At 59.1% G+C, this 14,769-nt stretch overlaps 2 protein-coding genes across 13 annotated transcripts in view; one reads left to right on the forward strand and one right to left on the reverse strand.

The window, feature by feature from the left end:
- Window positions 1-4,473: 4,473 nt before the first annotated feature.
- TREH (trehalase) lies at window positions 4,474-10,831 on the forward strand. Of its 2 annotated transcripts, XM_004712839.2 has the most exons (15): window positions 4,474-4,606; window positions 5,687-5,787; window positions 5,925-6,069; window positions 6,161-6,248; window positions 7,153-7,253; window positions 7,374-7,466; window positions 7,557-7,673; window positions 7,779-7,901; window positions 8,069-8,118; window positions 8,205-8,387; window positions 9,225-9,442; window positions 9,675-9,786; window positions 10,078-10,190; window positions 10,401-10,454; window positions 10,611-10,831. In XM_004712839.2, exons 1-15 carry the CDS (start codon window positions 4,503-4,505, stop codon window positions 10,755-10,757), a joined length of 1,749 nt encoding a protein of 582 aa, XP_004712896.2. In that variant the 5' UTR covers window positions 4,474-4,502; the 3' UTR covers window positions 10,758-10,831. The 2 variants fall into 2 exon arrangements, with proteins under 2 accessions (XP_004712896.2, XP_045139533.1); XM_045283598.1 differs by lacking the exon at window positions 8,069-8,118 and having other exon boundaries at window positions 8,284-8,387.
- Window positions 10,832-10,986: 155 nt separating this feature from the next.
- PHLDB1 (pleckstrin homology like domain family B member 1) overlaps window positions 10,987-14,769 on the reverse strand; it is a 53,561-nt gene continuing 49,778 nt past the window's right edge. For 7 of the 11 annotated variants that reach the window (XM_045283547.1, XM_004712779.2, XM_045283549.1 and 4 more), the window contains 3 exons: window positions 12,878-12,963; window positions 12,694-12,726; window positions 10,987-12,195 (listed from right to left, as the gene is read on the reverse strand). In XM_045283547.1, the coding sequence (XP_045139482.1) occupies window positions 12,055-12,195; window positions 12,694-12,726; window positions 12,878-12,963 (260 nt within the window). In that variant the 3' untranslated portion in view covers window positions 10,987-12,054. The remainder of the gene's footprint in view (window positions 12,196-12,693; window positions 12,727-12,877; window positions 12,964-14,769) is intronic. The other 4 variants (XM_004712780.2, XM_045283551.1, XM_045283548.1 and 1 more) reach the window with 1 other exon arrangement.

Below are 14,769 nucleotides of genomic sequence, written 5' to 3' on the forward strand. Positions count from 1 at the left end.
TATGGTAAACTCTATTATGGCAGATGTAAATGGGTTAGAATGTAATACCTGATCTTTGGATCTCTCTTTTGACCCATTTTAAATTTGTTCTTATTTTTAATATTTCCTGTTTTGTTTTTCCTTGACAGAGGTTTTTTTCCACTGATTTATTTTAATGTTGTTGTTGGTCTTTTCTTCCTTTAAAAAAACATATTTACTGTTTTTGTATATTTTCCAGTATACGAAGCGCAAGAGAGGCAAATAGAGACAGTCGAATGTTAGCTTTTCTGTCTGTCTTTCTGTATATGAAATTCACAATAGGTAAATGCCTGAATCAGTGGTTCCCAGGGGATACGGCAGGGGAGATGGAGGGGAAGTAGGGAGCTAGTAATGATGAAGACAAGAATGAAGAAAGCGTTCTAAAATTGATTGTGGTGATGATTGTGATTGAACTGTTGAATTGTAATGCAATGTGAATTACATGTTTATAAATATGTGTTCAAAAAAAAACCCTTTAAAAATGGAGCTACAGTCTTGGAAACCCACAAGGGCACTTTTCTCCATCCGCGGGGTTGCCAGGAGTCAGGACCGATGGACTGGATGGCAGTGAGTTGAGGCAGAGTCATGCCCCAGGCCCGGCGGGGCGGTCGGCCTGCCTCGGGGAAAGAGGGGGTAAGACTGCCTCGGGTCCAGTCCCATGGCGCTGAGCCCCCACAGTTCCCCCCTGTAGGATTCTCTCCTCCAGCCCACCGGAGAGCTCTCCCTCCTCTCACTGCCCCACCACCTCCTCTATGGAGGCCAGGGGGGCTGGCTCCTTGCACAGTGCACCCCCTTCAGGTCTAAGGGGGAACGTTCTGTGCGCCTGCCCCCACCCCTGCAGAACTGTCCTGGGATCTGACTGGACCTGGGAAAATGCACCTCCCTGAGCTCAGCTTCTGCCCCTTCCTCATTGGCACCAGGCCCAGTCGGTGTGGCGTGGGGTCAGAAACCAAAGAGCAGCCCATGCGCACTCGGGGTTCCTCAGGCTGAGCTAACCGAAGAGAAAAAAATCAAACCTCGGGAGGCAATTCTGGAAAAATACTACGGGCCCAAAATCGAACAATGTTGGAAACATCAAATGAAGAGGGAAGGAACACACAGTCAGTGTGGTCGAGAACCCATGGTACTGAGCAAGGTCCAAGCTACCCTGATGAGACTGGAGCAAAACCGAGATGTTGCATCAAAGGGATGCGATACTGAACACATGCATTCACTCACTCACGCCAAGAACTTTGGACAGCGACTACCCGGTCAACCGGCTGGAAGAGGTCCACATCCATGCCCAGTCCAAAGAAAGGGGCTCTGGAGAAGGCGGGAAGTCGGAGACGGCACCCCCGTGTCGCATGGGAGTAAAAAGATGCTGAGGACAGATTTTTAAGATGCCTACAACAATACCTGTCAGAAGTTCATGCCAAACTCAGCAGAGAGTGTAGAGCTGTGCTTCCATTGTCAAATCGCTGCTGGCTGAAAGCAGAGAGACTACTGGGAAGATGTTCCCCTGTGTTTGACTACAAAAGACATTCCGCCATGTGGGTCATAGCAAATTACAGATAGCGCTGCGAAAAATGTGCTAACTTGCACACAGACTAAGAGACGGGTGTTTGAACAGAAGGTGAGACTGCACAGGTTAAACTCAGGATTGTATCCTCTCGCTACACGTAGTCAACGTGCACGCTGAGCAGACAGTCCAAGACCCTGGACTAGATGGGGACGAAGGCCTCCTCAGGGTCGTAGGAGGCTTTAGTAACAAGCCGGGACATGCAGGTGACCTTGCTGAAATCGAAGAGGCCGCGAAGCACTTGCTGATGAACAGCGGAGACTTTGTATGCCTCGGCGTAACAAAGCAAAACATTCATGACTGGACCAATGAAGCAACATTGCCATCAGTGGATACTGAAGTTGTCCTGGATTTCATTTTACTTGGATTCGCCATCAATGCCCATGGAAACACAGCCAAGATATCAATGCACTGCGCGGGGCCAGTCAGCTTACAGCAGTTCTCTCTGACGTGGTAAAAAGCAAGCATGTCATGCGGACAAAAGCGGGCCTGACCCAAGCGACGGCACATACGTGCCATCCCCTCACGCACACGTGAGAGCTGGGCAATGAGTTAGAGGGGGTTGATGCATTTGGATTACGAGGGTTGGCAAGGAATACTGACCGTAGCATAGACTGGCAAACGGACAAACAAACCTGCCCGTGAAGGTGTCTTCGTTAGCAGGGCTGCCGCAATGGAAACACCGCAGGCAGGTGGCTTTAGCAAACAGAAATGTAGTCTCTCACAGTGTAGGTGGTGAGAAGTCTAAATTTAGGGTGCTGGCTCCAGGGGAAGGCTCTCTCTGTCAGCTAGTTCTGAGTAAGGTCCTTGTCACCAATCATCCCAGGGGTCCAGGAGTTTCCCAGAGCAGAGACTCTGGGTCCAAAGGACAAGCTCTGCTCCCTTTCTTCATTGTTGGTCATGATAGGTCCCTCTCACGCTCCTTATTTCTCTGCCTCTTCTCTCTTGATAGATAAAAGTGACAGGGGCCACGCCCCGGAGAAACTCTTTGACACTGGGTCAGGGATGTGATGGGGGAAGGTGCTGCTTCCCTTTAACCCCTTATTACATCAGATCAGATCCCTGTGCCTTCTGGGGGATGGTTACATAACTGCCAAATCACTGAGATCAGGGCCCAGCCAGGTTGACACATATTTGGGCGGGAGCACAATTGGGAGAAATACAGCCAGAGTTCTCCTTAGAGGCAAAGATGGCAAGACTGTGTCTTGCGTACCTTGGGCACGTTATCAGGAGAGCCCAGTCCCTGGAGAAGAACATTATGCTTGCAAAGTGGAGGGTCAGCAAACAAGAAGCCCGTCCATGAGACAGTGTGACACACTAGCTGGAGCACTGACCCAAACGCAGCAATGACTGTTAAGATGATGCAGGCTCAGGCCGTGTGTCCTTCTGTCACCCATAAGGTCACTCTAAGTTGGAACCAAAACCATGGCATCTCACAATGGGTAGCAGCTTCCTTATCTGCCAAAGGCGTGTCATTCGTGTGGCTGAGAGCATCCCAGGTGCGCACAGAAAGGGCCCCGGCCACAATGGACAGCGAACCCCCGGTGGGTCCTGCTGGCGTAAGGGTTACTAGTCGAGCTGCTACCCATAGGCCAGCAGTTCAAAACCACCAGCCATAGGAAAAAGATGAGCCTTCCACTCGCATCGAGTTACTGTCTCGAACACCCACAGGGGCAGGTCTACCATGTCCTAGAGGTCGCGCTGAGTCGGCACCGACTCCATGGGAGTGCGTTGTGTTTGTTGCTTTCCAGCCCATGGTGACTAGGAGACAGAACGGAGAGATACTTGTCCGGATGTGTGGCATGGCCCTAAGAACTCTGGTCTTCATTCACCTTCTGCCAGCAGCCTTTCTCTGACAAACCGCCTCTAAGGGAAGCTCTTCTGGGAGTATTTGATAGCAATTTAAGGGTTGCTGGCTGGGAGCTAGAATTGGGGTCAGAAAACACTGGACTTCATGGTAACAGGTCAGTAAGAAATTCCTCTTGCTGGAGAATAGGAGAGGTGTGTGTGTGTGCGCGCGCGTGCGCGCGCACACACACAAAGTGGGGGCTTCGGGGAAGTAAAGACCAGGCTCCTTTTAGTCTCTTCGCTGCTCTGTTCTGGGGGGTAACTCCCTTCTGTAAAAGTGAGGGGTGCACAGCAGACTCCGTTTGGATGTGACTGGATCCTGGCCCTGGCCAGCATAGGCTGGGTGGGGCAGGGCAAGTGGCCAGAGTCCCTGGAAGCCAGATAGGAAGGTCACTGTGAACTCGTTGACTCAGGGCATGAAGACAAGTATTGGTGAAAAGACAGCTAAGCCCTCCCTCCACTTCCTTGTTGATCAGGCCTCCGGGGCCCACACCACACCCAAGACAGAAACTCAAGCTTTCTGTTTGAAATTCAGGAGAATGGGTAGCCACCTAAGCTGGTGGGCATGGGGTCACACAAGTAACTGGCATTTGGCTTGTGGATGTGTGGTCTTGTCTCACTGGTCCTCAGGTGCCCTTCCCAGCCCCCCCTCACAGGCCAGGGTCTAAGCCAGCAGTTCTCAACCTGTGGGTCCCGACCCCTTTGGGGGTCGAACGACCCTTTCACAGGGATCACCTAATTCATAACAGTAGCAAAATGACAATGATGAAGTAGTAATGAAAATAATGTTATGGTTGGGAACTGTCTGAAAGGGTCGGCATGAGGGAGGTGGAGAACCACTGGTCTAAGCAGATGGTGCCCATAGAGGCCGGGCCGACTGGTGCTTCTGCTTGGACAGGGGCCCTGAGAGGTCTCCAAGAGAGCAGCAGGGTCAGCAGGCCATGTCGAGACCAGGTGCTGATCCCTCAGGTGGCCACGCCTCAAAGCCCGGACTTTGGCTGCTTGCGCTGGCAGGCAGGGCGGCCTGGGCTCAGCTGCCTGAGGACCTGCGCCGGCTTGTCCGCTCCCAGCCACGGCCATGGCCACCATGCACGGGAAGACTTGGGTGCTGTGCCTGCTGCTGCTGCTACTGCGGGGCCTGCGGCTCGGATCGCAGGCGGCCCTGCCCCCACCCTGTGAGAGGTAGGAGGTGAGGTAGCGGGGGAAGGTCTGGGTCCAGAAGGCTGGGAGTCAGCCCTTCGGTGAAATGGGAAGAGATTCGGGGTTTGTATGGAGCCCAGGGCTGGGAAAAGATGCTGGGCAGAGCCGGCCCGCCCCGCCCTGCCAGCTGCTCTCTGGACAGAGCAGGACTATCCTCAGGATCATTCTAGAAGACTTTCTGTCTGATTCCCTAGTCTGGGTGCAAGAAAGGGCTAAGGGCCACCTGACAAGGATTCCTCAGGCTGAACCCTAACCCTGATACTCCGCACCTGTGGTGGCTGGGGCACTCCCGGGACAGCAGGCACAATGTACTCCACCAGCTTCCTGGGAGGCCGTCCTGACCACAGTCCTGAGCCTTCACGAACCCTCCATTATAGACAAGAAAATAGTACAAGAGAAATAGTGATATTTAAAAAAGAAGAGGAAGGGAAAAAAAATCCACAAAATTCAAACCCAATACTGCCCAATTGATTCCAACTAGAGTGGTCCCATGGGGTTTCCCGGGCTACAAGTCTGCGCAGGAGCAGACAGCTTCACCGTGCTCCTGCGGAATGGCTGGTGGGTTTCCATCACTGCCCTTGTGGTGTGCAGCCCACGGAAACAGCAGCGTGAGGACCGAGGGGCCACCATGCAGGGGCCAGGAAGGCAGGCAGTGTGGCTGGGACCAGAGTGAGGTGGGGCCGTGGAGCCTGGGAAGTGGAGCCTGGTGGTGGAGAAGGAGGGGGTGGAGGGTAGAATGTTAAAGGCTGGTGCTGCTGGACTGTGGTGGATGAGGGGAGGGCTGCGTCTGGAATGATGGAGAGGTTTCCTCCTGAGCAATTGCCTGGGTGCCCTTGTCAAGAGAGCTGTGTGATCAGTCTTGCCTGACCTTCTATGGATTGCTGAGCATATGAGAAGATCCTTCAGTCTCCAAGCCCTGGGATCTCTACCCCCATTGCCAGCCACACACTGGACTCACTCCCTTGCCCAGTGCCCAGGAGACGCACCCTGACCAGTCTGCCCAGACCCCAGCCCTCTCTTTCCCTATGCCCCCCATAACCCCGTCCCCAATGGTCCCCGCAGCCAGATTTACTGCCACGGGCAGCTCTTGCACCAAGTTCAGATGGCCAAACTCTTCCAGGACGATAAGCAGTTTGTGGACATGCCACTGTCCGTGGCTCCAGGTAAGGAGTGGGGCCACCTGCTCCTGCAACTTCCACCCAAAGGTGTCAGGGGGCAACGCCAAGCAGAGACACCTCTGGCTCAGCGAGCGGGTTGTGGGGCTGACACCCCCCACCCCCACCTCGCCACCGCCTTACAGAACAAGTGCTGAGCAACTTCCAGGACCTGAACAGGGCACACAACAGCAGCATCCCCCGGCAGCTGCTGCAGGAGTTTGTCAACAATCACTTCCGGGACAAGTCTCAGGAGCTGGACCCCTGGACCCCTGGGGACTGGAAAGACAGGTAAGGCCTGGCATGGAGCAGGAGAGGGGGAAGGGATGGTGGAGGGGGGCAGGTCTGCCTCCTGAATCCTGTGGGACCCATCCTTTTGTAGCCCTCAGTTCTTAAAGAATATCTCTGACACCAAGCTGCGGGCCTGGGCCGGGGAGCTGCACCAGCTCTGGAAGAAGCTGGGAAAGAAGGTACTGGAGTCAGGGCTGCCCCACACCTGGGCGGAGGGGGCGTGCTCAGCGGGTCCCCCCAGCGGACCCTGGAGTGCAGATGGGCCTCCTTTCATAAGTAAAGAACCTCCACCGGCGCCCAGACTGCTGCCCAGAATCTCTCTAGAAAGATTTCTGAGGAGTGCTGCCACCTGCCCACTCCGCCTGGAAGCCCTCCTTCCCCAGGCTGCCGGGGCAGACCGCCCCTGTCCCTCGCTCCCGCTGCCCTGAGCTCCTAGGGGAGGACTTTGTCCCGTGCTACAACAGCACTGACCGCTGCGCTTGGCACAGTTGCTACGCTCAGCGAGGGCAGGGTTTGCCCAAGGCTGCACAGCGAGTGGGTCCTGGGGCCTCCCTCCTTAACCCTGATGCCCTGGTGCAGGCTGGCAGGGTGGCACTCGGTGCCCCTTCCTTCACTGAGGGTACTTGTCTCGGCAGTCCTGAGGGACAGCCTAGGGCTCCTGGCTTCCTTGAAATAACAAATCAGATGACACCCCACACACACATATACACTAGTAGCCCCTGCTCCACACAAACACACGGGAACCTCCCTGGTGGGGATGCACAGAATCCCCCCCAATTGAGGCTCGGCTCCCACCTCTGCTGCCCTTCACAGCTAAGGCGGAGGGTTGGGAGGGGGTGCCCTGGGCTTGGCTGATGGTGACAGCAGAGAAGTGGGGAGCTGCAGGAGCCAGGAGAAAACGCCCTCCCCTCCCCTGGATCCAGACAGCTGCTGTGTGCCAAGTGCCAGTCCAACTGAGCAGTGGAGCGCGATACCCCTTCCTGTAGCGATCAACAATTCCCCTTTAGACTCTGGAAGCCGGCAGGTGGGAGGTGGGGCGGACAGTGCTGACCAGACAGATAAGTCTGCCTCACTGGCTCGCAGATGAAGCCGGAGGTCTCCAGTCACCCGGACTGGTTCTCTCTGATCTACTCCAAACACCCCTTTGTGGTGCCCGGCGGCCGATTCGTGGAGTTCTACTACTGGTGGGTGCGGCAGGGGCCTGGGGGAGGGCAGGGGCTACAGGGCCAGCGGGACAGGGAACCAAGGACCCAGGGTGTCCTGAGCAAGGTAGCTCAGGAGGTCTGAGCTGTCCCTTCCCTCAGGGACTCCTACTGGGTGATGGAGGGCCTGCTCCTCTCCGAGATGCCGGAGACGGTGAAGGGCATGCTGCGGAACTTCCTGGACCTGGTGAACACGTGAGCAGGAGAGAAGCAGGTGTCAGGCTGGGGGCTGGCCTCGGCTCTGGCCACGGCCAACGGCATCTCAGCAAGCCTCCCTCTTGGCAGCTACGGCCACATCCCCAATGGCGGGCGAGTGTACTACCTGCAGCGGAGCCAGCCCCCGCTCCTGACCCTCATGATGGACCGCTACCTGACCCACACCAACGACATCGCCTTCCTGCAGTGCGTCCTGCCACCCTGCCCCCCAGTCCCACCAGCCCAGGGGCAGGGCTTCGTGGGCTCTCCCAGGACTGAGGGGCCGGGGCTGAGGAGGTGTCTGCTCTCCAGGGAGAACATTGAAACCCTGGCCTTGGAGTTGAACTTCTGGGCGGAGAAGAGGAGCATCAACGTGAGTGTCGGGGGGAAGAGCCACACCCTGAATCGCTACTACGTTCCTTATGGGGGTCCCAGGTGAGAAGGCGCCGGCCCCTAAATACCGTGTCTGACCCCCCTGGGAGGGAGGGCAGGTGGTTTAGTCCGAGCTGGAGTGAGAGGAGAGGCTGGCCACTCAGAGGCTGCGAGGCCAGGAGACAGGGGTCAGGACATTCCAGACTCCAGTGCTCACCCCTCCTCGCCAGGCCCGAGTCCTACAGCAAAGATGCTGAGCTAGCGGACACCGTGCCGGAAGGTGAGCGGTCATGGGCGCGGCATCCCCTAACGGCGGAGGCCAGGCCCAGCTGCCAGCACTGGTGGGCGCCTGCTCTGTGTCCACAGGTGCCCGGGAGGCTCTGTGGGCCGAACTGAAGGCAGGGGCTGAGTCGGGCTGGGATTTCTCGTCCCGCTGGTTCTCCAGCAGCCGGCTCAGCAGCATCCGGACCAGCAAGCTGGTTCCTGTGGACCTCAACAGCTTCCTGTGCCAGGCAGAGGGGCTGCTGGGCAACTTCTACTCCAGGCTGGGTGAGCGCCTCAGCCTGGATGCTGAACCAGAGGTGGAACCCTGGGGTGACCAGCTTCTCAGCGTGCTCAAACCTAGCATTTGTGCTCCCGGCAAGGGTGCTGGTGGGGCCCCCCTTTCCCTTCCCTCTCCCTTCCCATGGGGCCTCTCGAGCTTCTCGGGCACCTGCCAGACGTCCTCCACACACATCCGGGCTCCAGGCACCCCCTTGCCCCTCGGGTGTCTGGAGACCATACGGCCCAGAGGCCCCACCCAGGAAGAGACCAGTGGAGACGCTGGGAGTGTGGCAGCCATGTGCTCAGGAGATCCCAGGGGCTGTGATCCCTGGTGGCGTAGTGGTGACGCATTGGACTGGACTCTGCCAGGTCCACCGTTTGAAACCACCAGCCGCTCCTAGGGAAACAGACAGGCCTTTCTTTCTAGCCCATCAAGAGTTACAGCCTCAGAAACCCACAGGGGCGGTTCTTCGACCCTGTCCAATCCGCTCGCTGTGAGTCGGCATGACTTGATGGCAGGGAGTTCTCTTTTTTAAAATCCCCGGTGGCACAGCGGCGAAGCGCTCCTCGCCTGGGGGTGGGAGGGGGAGATGGACGGTGCAGGCAGTCAGCTCACGCAGAACGGCAGCCGGGAAATCTGGGGCAGCCCCACTCTGTGCCGCAGTGCCTTGGGATGGCAGTGGCTGGAAGGTAGCAGCCCCAGAGAGGCATGCTGCGGGTCCCGGGGAGGACTGCTCAGCCCTGGGAAGGAGTCCAGGGCAGGAGGCCAGAGTAGACCCCTCCCAGGGACCGGCCAATGGCCAGGACCCTGGTTGCTGGGGTCTGACGGCCCGACCCCCCCAGGCAATGAGGCCCAAGCCGCCAAGTACAGAAGCCAGCGAGCCCAGCGCCTGGCCGCCCTGGAGGCCGTGCTGTGGGACTCGGAGAGGGGCGCCTGGTTTGACCACGACCTGGAGAGTGGAAAGAAGAACAGGGAGTTTTACCCCTCCAACCTCACGCCCCTCTGGGCCGGCTGCTTCTCTGACCCGGCTGTGGTGGACAAGGCTCTGAAATACCTGGAGGTGAAGGGGCCACCAAGGGTGGGGACTGGACGCAGAGGTGGAATGGCCTGTGCCCTCTGACCCTGGGCAGCGGGACCTCCACGAATCACAGCCAGCCACCCCTCCTGCGTTGGTGTGGGTCCCACTGCAGCCATCAGGGGGCAGCTGTGAGCCCAGGCGAGGAAGGCCTGGGAGGGGACACCTGGCTCCTCATCCAGCCCAACCAGACATGGCATTGTCTGGAACCTTCTAGGACACCCAGATCCTGACCTTCAAGCACGGGATCCCGACCTCTCTGAACAACTCAGGCCAGCAGTGGGACTTTCCCAATGCCTGGGCCCCACTGCAGGACCTGGTCATCCGAGGTAGGGAGGCAGCAGGGCAGGGGTGGAGGCTGCATGCCGGGCCTTGACCCCTGGCTGTAGAGTGAGCGGGTCTCCTCCCCGGGGCCGGGGAGGCGTGCCCAGAGCACTTGGGGTCCACATACGCCTCTCTCGATCCGATCCTTGGAGCTCACAGCCTCCCACGGGGCCAGCACCAAGGTCCTCTCCTGTTTGCCTGACTGTAGGGACTTCTTTCCCTCCCCTGCTCCCCCGGGGAGCGGTGGGGGTGGGCAGGTCCTGGAGATTCAGGGTTTGCCTCGGCTGGGGATCTAGGTCTGGCCAAGTCATCCTCACCCCGGGCCCAGGAAGTGGCTTTCCAACTGGCCCAGAACTGGATTCGCACCAACTTCGACGTCTACTCCAAAACGTCGGCCATGTACGAGAAGGTGAGTGCTTGACCCGGGACCGGCAACACACGCAGAGCCCACGCCAGCAAGCCAAGGATGGTGACGGCCCCCAGTGGTCACTCTGGGGCACTGCAGGAGCCCAGCCGGCTTCTTTAGATGGGATGTCCCCCCATTCCTTGCCACCCTTGCTTTCCATCAGACTGGGGCAGGGCGTCTGCCTGACCTGTAGCCCTTCCCCTTGCTCCCCAGTACGACGTCAGCAGTGGTGGACAACCAGGAGGCGGGGGCGAGTATGAAGTCCAGGTGAGGGGCAGGTGGTGAACTCTCCCAGGGATCTCTGGGTCCATTTCCCACCCCCTCCCCTGCAGGCAGGTCCCTGGGCTGGGCTGGGCGGGTCAGGCCCTGGGTAAATCCCACCCCCAGGAGGCCAAGGCTGCCAGCCAAACCCCTCTTCTACAGGAGGGGTTTGGCTGGACAAACGGAGTGGTTCTGATGCTCCTGGACCGCTATGGCGACCGGCTGACCTCGGGGGCCTGGCCAGCGCTCTGGGAACCCCACTGCCTGGCGGTTGCCCTCCTGCCCCACCTCCTGCTATGGTGGTGGTGACCACAGCACCCTGTCCGTGCTCACTTCTCATCTGGCACCAGCACTCAAACCCATTAAACCTCTGCCTGAGCCTCTACCGGCTCCTGCCTCTTCTCTTGCCCCTTTAAATCCTGCACGCCCATGCACCTGAGGTCACAGGTCACTAGGGTAGAAACACAGCAAGTACCCCCCCCACACACACACACACACACTGCCTCACACCCTACCCAACCGTGGCTCCAGTCACTCATGTACTCCAAATGCTTTATTGTTCTGCTGAAATGCTTACAAATACTGAAACCCCCCAGCCCAGGCCTAGACAGCCACGGGCCTTGGTGCTGGGGAAGGGCAAGGGAAGAGGGTTAGTGTTAAGGCGTGCGGGGCAGCTCGCTGGCCGGCTGTCCCTTCCCATCACCTTCCTGGGAGGAGGGGAGAGTGGGCCAGAGCGCCAGCTCCTGTCTTCACTCCTCTCTGGAGCAGGCTTCCCCGTGGGGAGCCACTGGGCAGAAGCTCAGCCCTGTGCAGGAGCAAGGAAGGCCTTCCCGAGTTCCCTCGCTCCTTCCCTCGCTCACTCGCTCGCTCGCTCTCCCTTCTGGCCCTGAGCAAGGCACGAGTGGGAGTGGGCGGGGAGGGGCCCTGAGACAGGCAAGAGCCCGGGGAAGGGGCCCAGGGGAATGGCTGGAGAGATGGTGGCACAGACCGTCAGGCTGAAGTGGATGCCAAGCCCCAACGCCACGGCAACATGTAACCATGGTGATGGAGCCATCGCTATGGGGACCACGGGGCTGGGTCCACAACTAGGGATGGGGCTGGGAGCTCCAGGCTGACACGCTGCTGTCTCTGGCCCTTGAGTTAAAAAAAGGTGGGCGGAGGATGGGGTGGGGTGGGGCTGGGAACACTGCGGCCTGAGCTGCCCCCACTCTGGATGTGCTGTCAGCTCCTGAGGGACTGCACAGCAGGGAGCTGAAGCAGGCAGGGATCTTTGGCGGAATCAGACCAGTGTGTCCCTTACAGAGGCAGGGCCAGCTCTGAGCGGGAGACCCTCTCTGGGGTGCCTGGCCTCACTCTGGTTACCGCAGGGTCCAGGAGGCAGGAGAGGCCCCTCCCCACCTATCATCTCTGGGCTGGTTCTCATGGGGCTGAAGTCCGGGACCCCTGAACGGAGCCTCCCACCCTACAGCACAGGTCTCGGAGGCCTGGCTCCACTCCCCCTTTCAGGCCAGGGTCCACTGTGTGACCATCTTAAGAGTTGGCAGAGCAGCAGGTGGCTGGGCATGGGTGGCAGGACCAGCCCAAGGGTCCAGGGAGGCCTGTGGTGTCAGTTCATAAACTGGGTGTAGCCTTCAGCCCCGGTGACAATGACATCCATCCAGATGCGCATGGCCTCTGCAGAGGGGGCCACCATGTAGTACAGCCGGTCATGGGTCTTCACGCAGAAAGTGAGGGCTGGGTTTGGGCTCTGCCGAGGGTGGGGGAAGGACAGGGTCTGAGAGGGCAGATACCTGCCATCTTCCACCCCACCGCACCTCACTCCCAGGAAGCCTGGAGCTCAGGCCAAGACCCCAGCAGCCCACATCGGCCCAGGTTGAGTGTACCCTAAGAGAACCAGACCCCAAGTGCTGAGCCACAGAGGGTGCTACGCCCAGAGGAATGGTGACCAGGGATGGGGGGCATCAGGTGGGTGGGCTGGAGGGTGCCTTCTCAGTCCCACTACCCAGTCCACTCCACAGATCTAATCTCTGAGGACCATACACCCCAGACCCACCTGCTGCCGGTCCCCACGGGGCATGAACCAGGCTGGGCTTGGGGGCTTCCTGCCCCCGCCCTGCCCACATCTCCCACTTCCTTCAGGCCTGGGTTGAGGGAGGAGGGTGGTTTGAGGGGAGAGTCAAGGGTCAGGGGCTGGTAGAGCACTGGAGGCATTAATGTGAGGTAGTTCTGGTTATGGGGGGGGTACCTCAGTCACCACAGTGAAGCTGAAAAGCCTTTTCTGGGGGAGGGCACAGGGAGAGATGGAGAGACCATTTTAAAGAGGACAAGGAACGAGCTTTAAAGCAGAAATGAGTGCTGCAGGGCTTTGCTCGGGGGCCACGTCCCCCCCACCCCCAGATGTCCCTGCCCCACCCTGAGGCGGCCCTGACCTTGGCTGCACTGCGCAGGTGGTCGTAGTAGACCTCCTCGATGGCCTGGAAGTAGATGACACCCTTCAGCTTCGTCTCGTGCTTGTCTGCCAAGGAAGAGGGGCAGGCTGATGAGGCCACCCACGGCAGGGCCCACGGGCCTCTGCTTCCCCATCAGGAAAGGGGGTGACGGTGTCAGCTCCCCGGGACTCCAGAAACCAAACACGCGGCCCTGGAGACACCAAGGATGCTCAGCCGCTCTCGTAATCACGCACAAACCCCAAACCACACTCCGGCCCTGAGTCGATGCTGACGCAGGGACCCTACAAGACCCGTGGGACTGCCCTGTGGGGCCTGAGACTGTGACTCTGTCCGGGGGTGGGAAGCCCCTCTGCTGAGCCTCCACAGCCTACCAGCAGACCACCAAATCCAAACCAGCGGCCACCGCGTAGATCCTGCCTTGTGGTGAGGAGCCCTGGTGGTGGCAGGTGAGTAGCTGAAACCAGCTGTTCAGAGCAAGAAAGATGAGGCCGGGGGAGGGGGAGGCTCTGTGCAGAGACTTCTGGCCACACTTACCTGTGACTCTAGTACTGCAAAAGGAAGGGCGACAAGCCGTGGGGGGGGGGGTGGGGGTGGGGGTTGGGGCGGAGAGGAGGGGAGCAAAGCAGCAGAACTGGAGGGCGAGGTGACAGACAGTTGGGGGTGGGGACGCAGGGCCCTGGCTGTCAGGTGCCTCACTTACAGTGGGCTGGAGCATTCGCTGCTCAGGTCTGAAGGCAGGAAGCCAGTCCCGCCCCAGGTGCCCTTCCTCGGCCCTCCCTGTCTTAGAGCAGCCTGGAACCATGCTCCTCCACCCGCTGGAGCCTCCTGGCTGGCCAGCACCCTCCTCCCCTTCCGCCCATCCCCCACATTGCCCAGGGGGAGCTCCCCAAAGCCAGCCTGCTGCACTCGCACACACACACACACACATCTGCCCCCTTGGCCTGTCAAAGACCTAGACTGGTGATAACGCTGCACCCACTATGTGTGCTATTGGACCAGGCACAACAACAAGCTTGGCACCCACTGGACAATCCCCTCTACCCTTGGCAAACTCCTAAGTTACCTTCAAAACCCGCTGCAAATATTACCACTGTGGAGAACGGTAGTTCACTCTGGTGCACCCACAGCACAGGGCTCCTGTACCCACTGGTTGGTCTATCCCCCCGAAGCACGGGGGTGCTCACTGTTGAAGGGCTGAGTCCCAGTGACTGTGAGTTGAATATAAGCTCGGACCCTTCTCCTCCAACACTCCTGCCATCGAGTGGACTCTGACTCACAGCGACCCCACAGGACAGGGTAGAACAGCCCTAACGGGAGTCGGCAACCTCATCCTCCTCCCAAGGAGCTAGCTGCTGGCTGATTCGTACTGCGGACCTTGGGGGTTAGCAGCTCAACGCGTAACCCACGATGTCACCAAGGCTCCCTGACCAGGGAGACCAGCGCAGACGGCCTCTGGTGGCGCTGTTTCAGCACGCGGGGTTGCAAGCTGTCGTGATGAGTTGGTGGGGAACACGCTCAAAGGGGTCCGCATGGACACTAGCCCTCACATGGCCACCACGCTCTGGGCTGCCGCCACTGGCAGGCCAGAGTTCAGGGGCTAGGGGACCAGAAAGCCCTCCTGGTGAGGTGGGGTCAGCAGAGGCTTCATAGGCAGGCCCTGGAGGCAGTAGGAGGGCTCTGTAAGGGCAGGAGGTGGGTCGAGGCAGGAGGTGCGGCAGAGCCCAGACCCTGAGCCAGCTGCAGGTCCGACCCCAACGCCTGTCCTACGTATGGACCAGGACCAGTCTGTGCCAGCCAACACAGGCATTCCGCATGCTCGGGGCCCCACAGCCGTCTCCTTCCCTGGAAATAGTAGCACTCTCCTGGCTCTG

The sequence above is a fragment of the Echinops telfairi genome, unplaced genomic scaffold (assembly GCF_000313985.2).
Source record: "Echinops telfairi isolate 266 unplaced genomic scaffold, ASM31398v2 ScPeMD7_7463;HRSCAF=8501, whole genome shotgun sequence".
Lineage (NCBI taxonomy): Eukaryota > Metazoa > Chordata > Mammalia > Afrosoricida > Tenrecidae > Echinops > Echinops telfairi.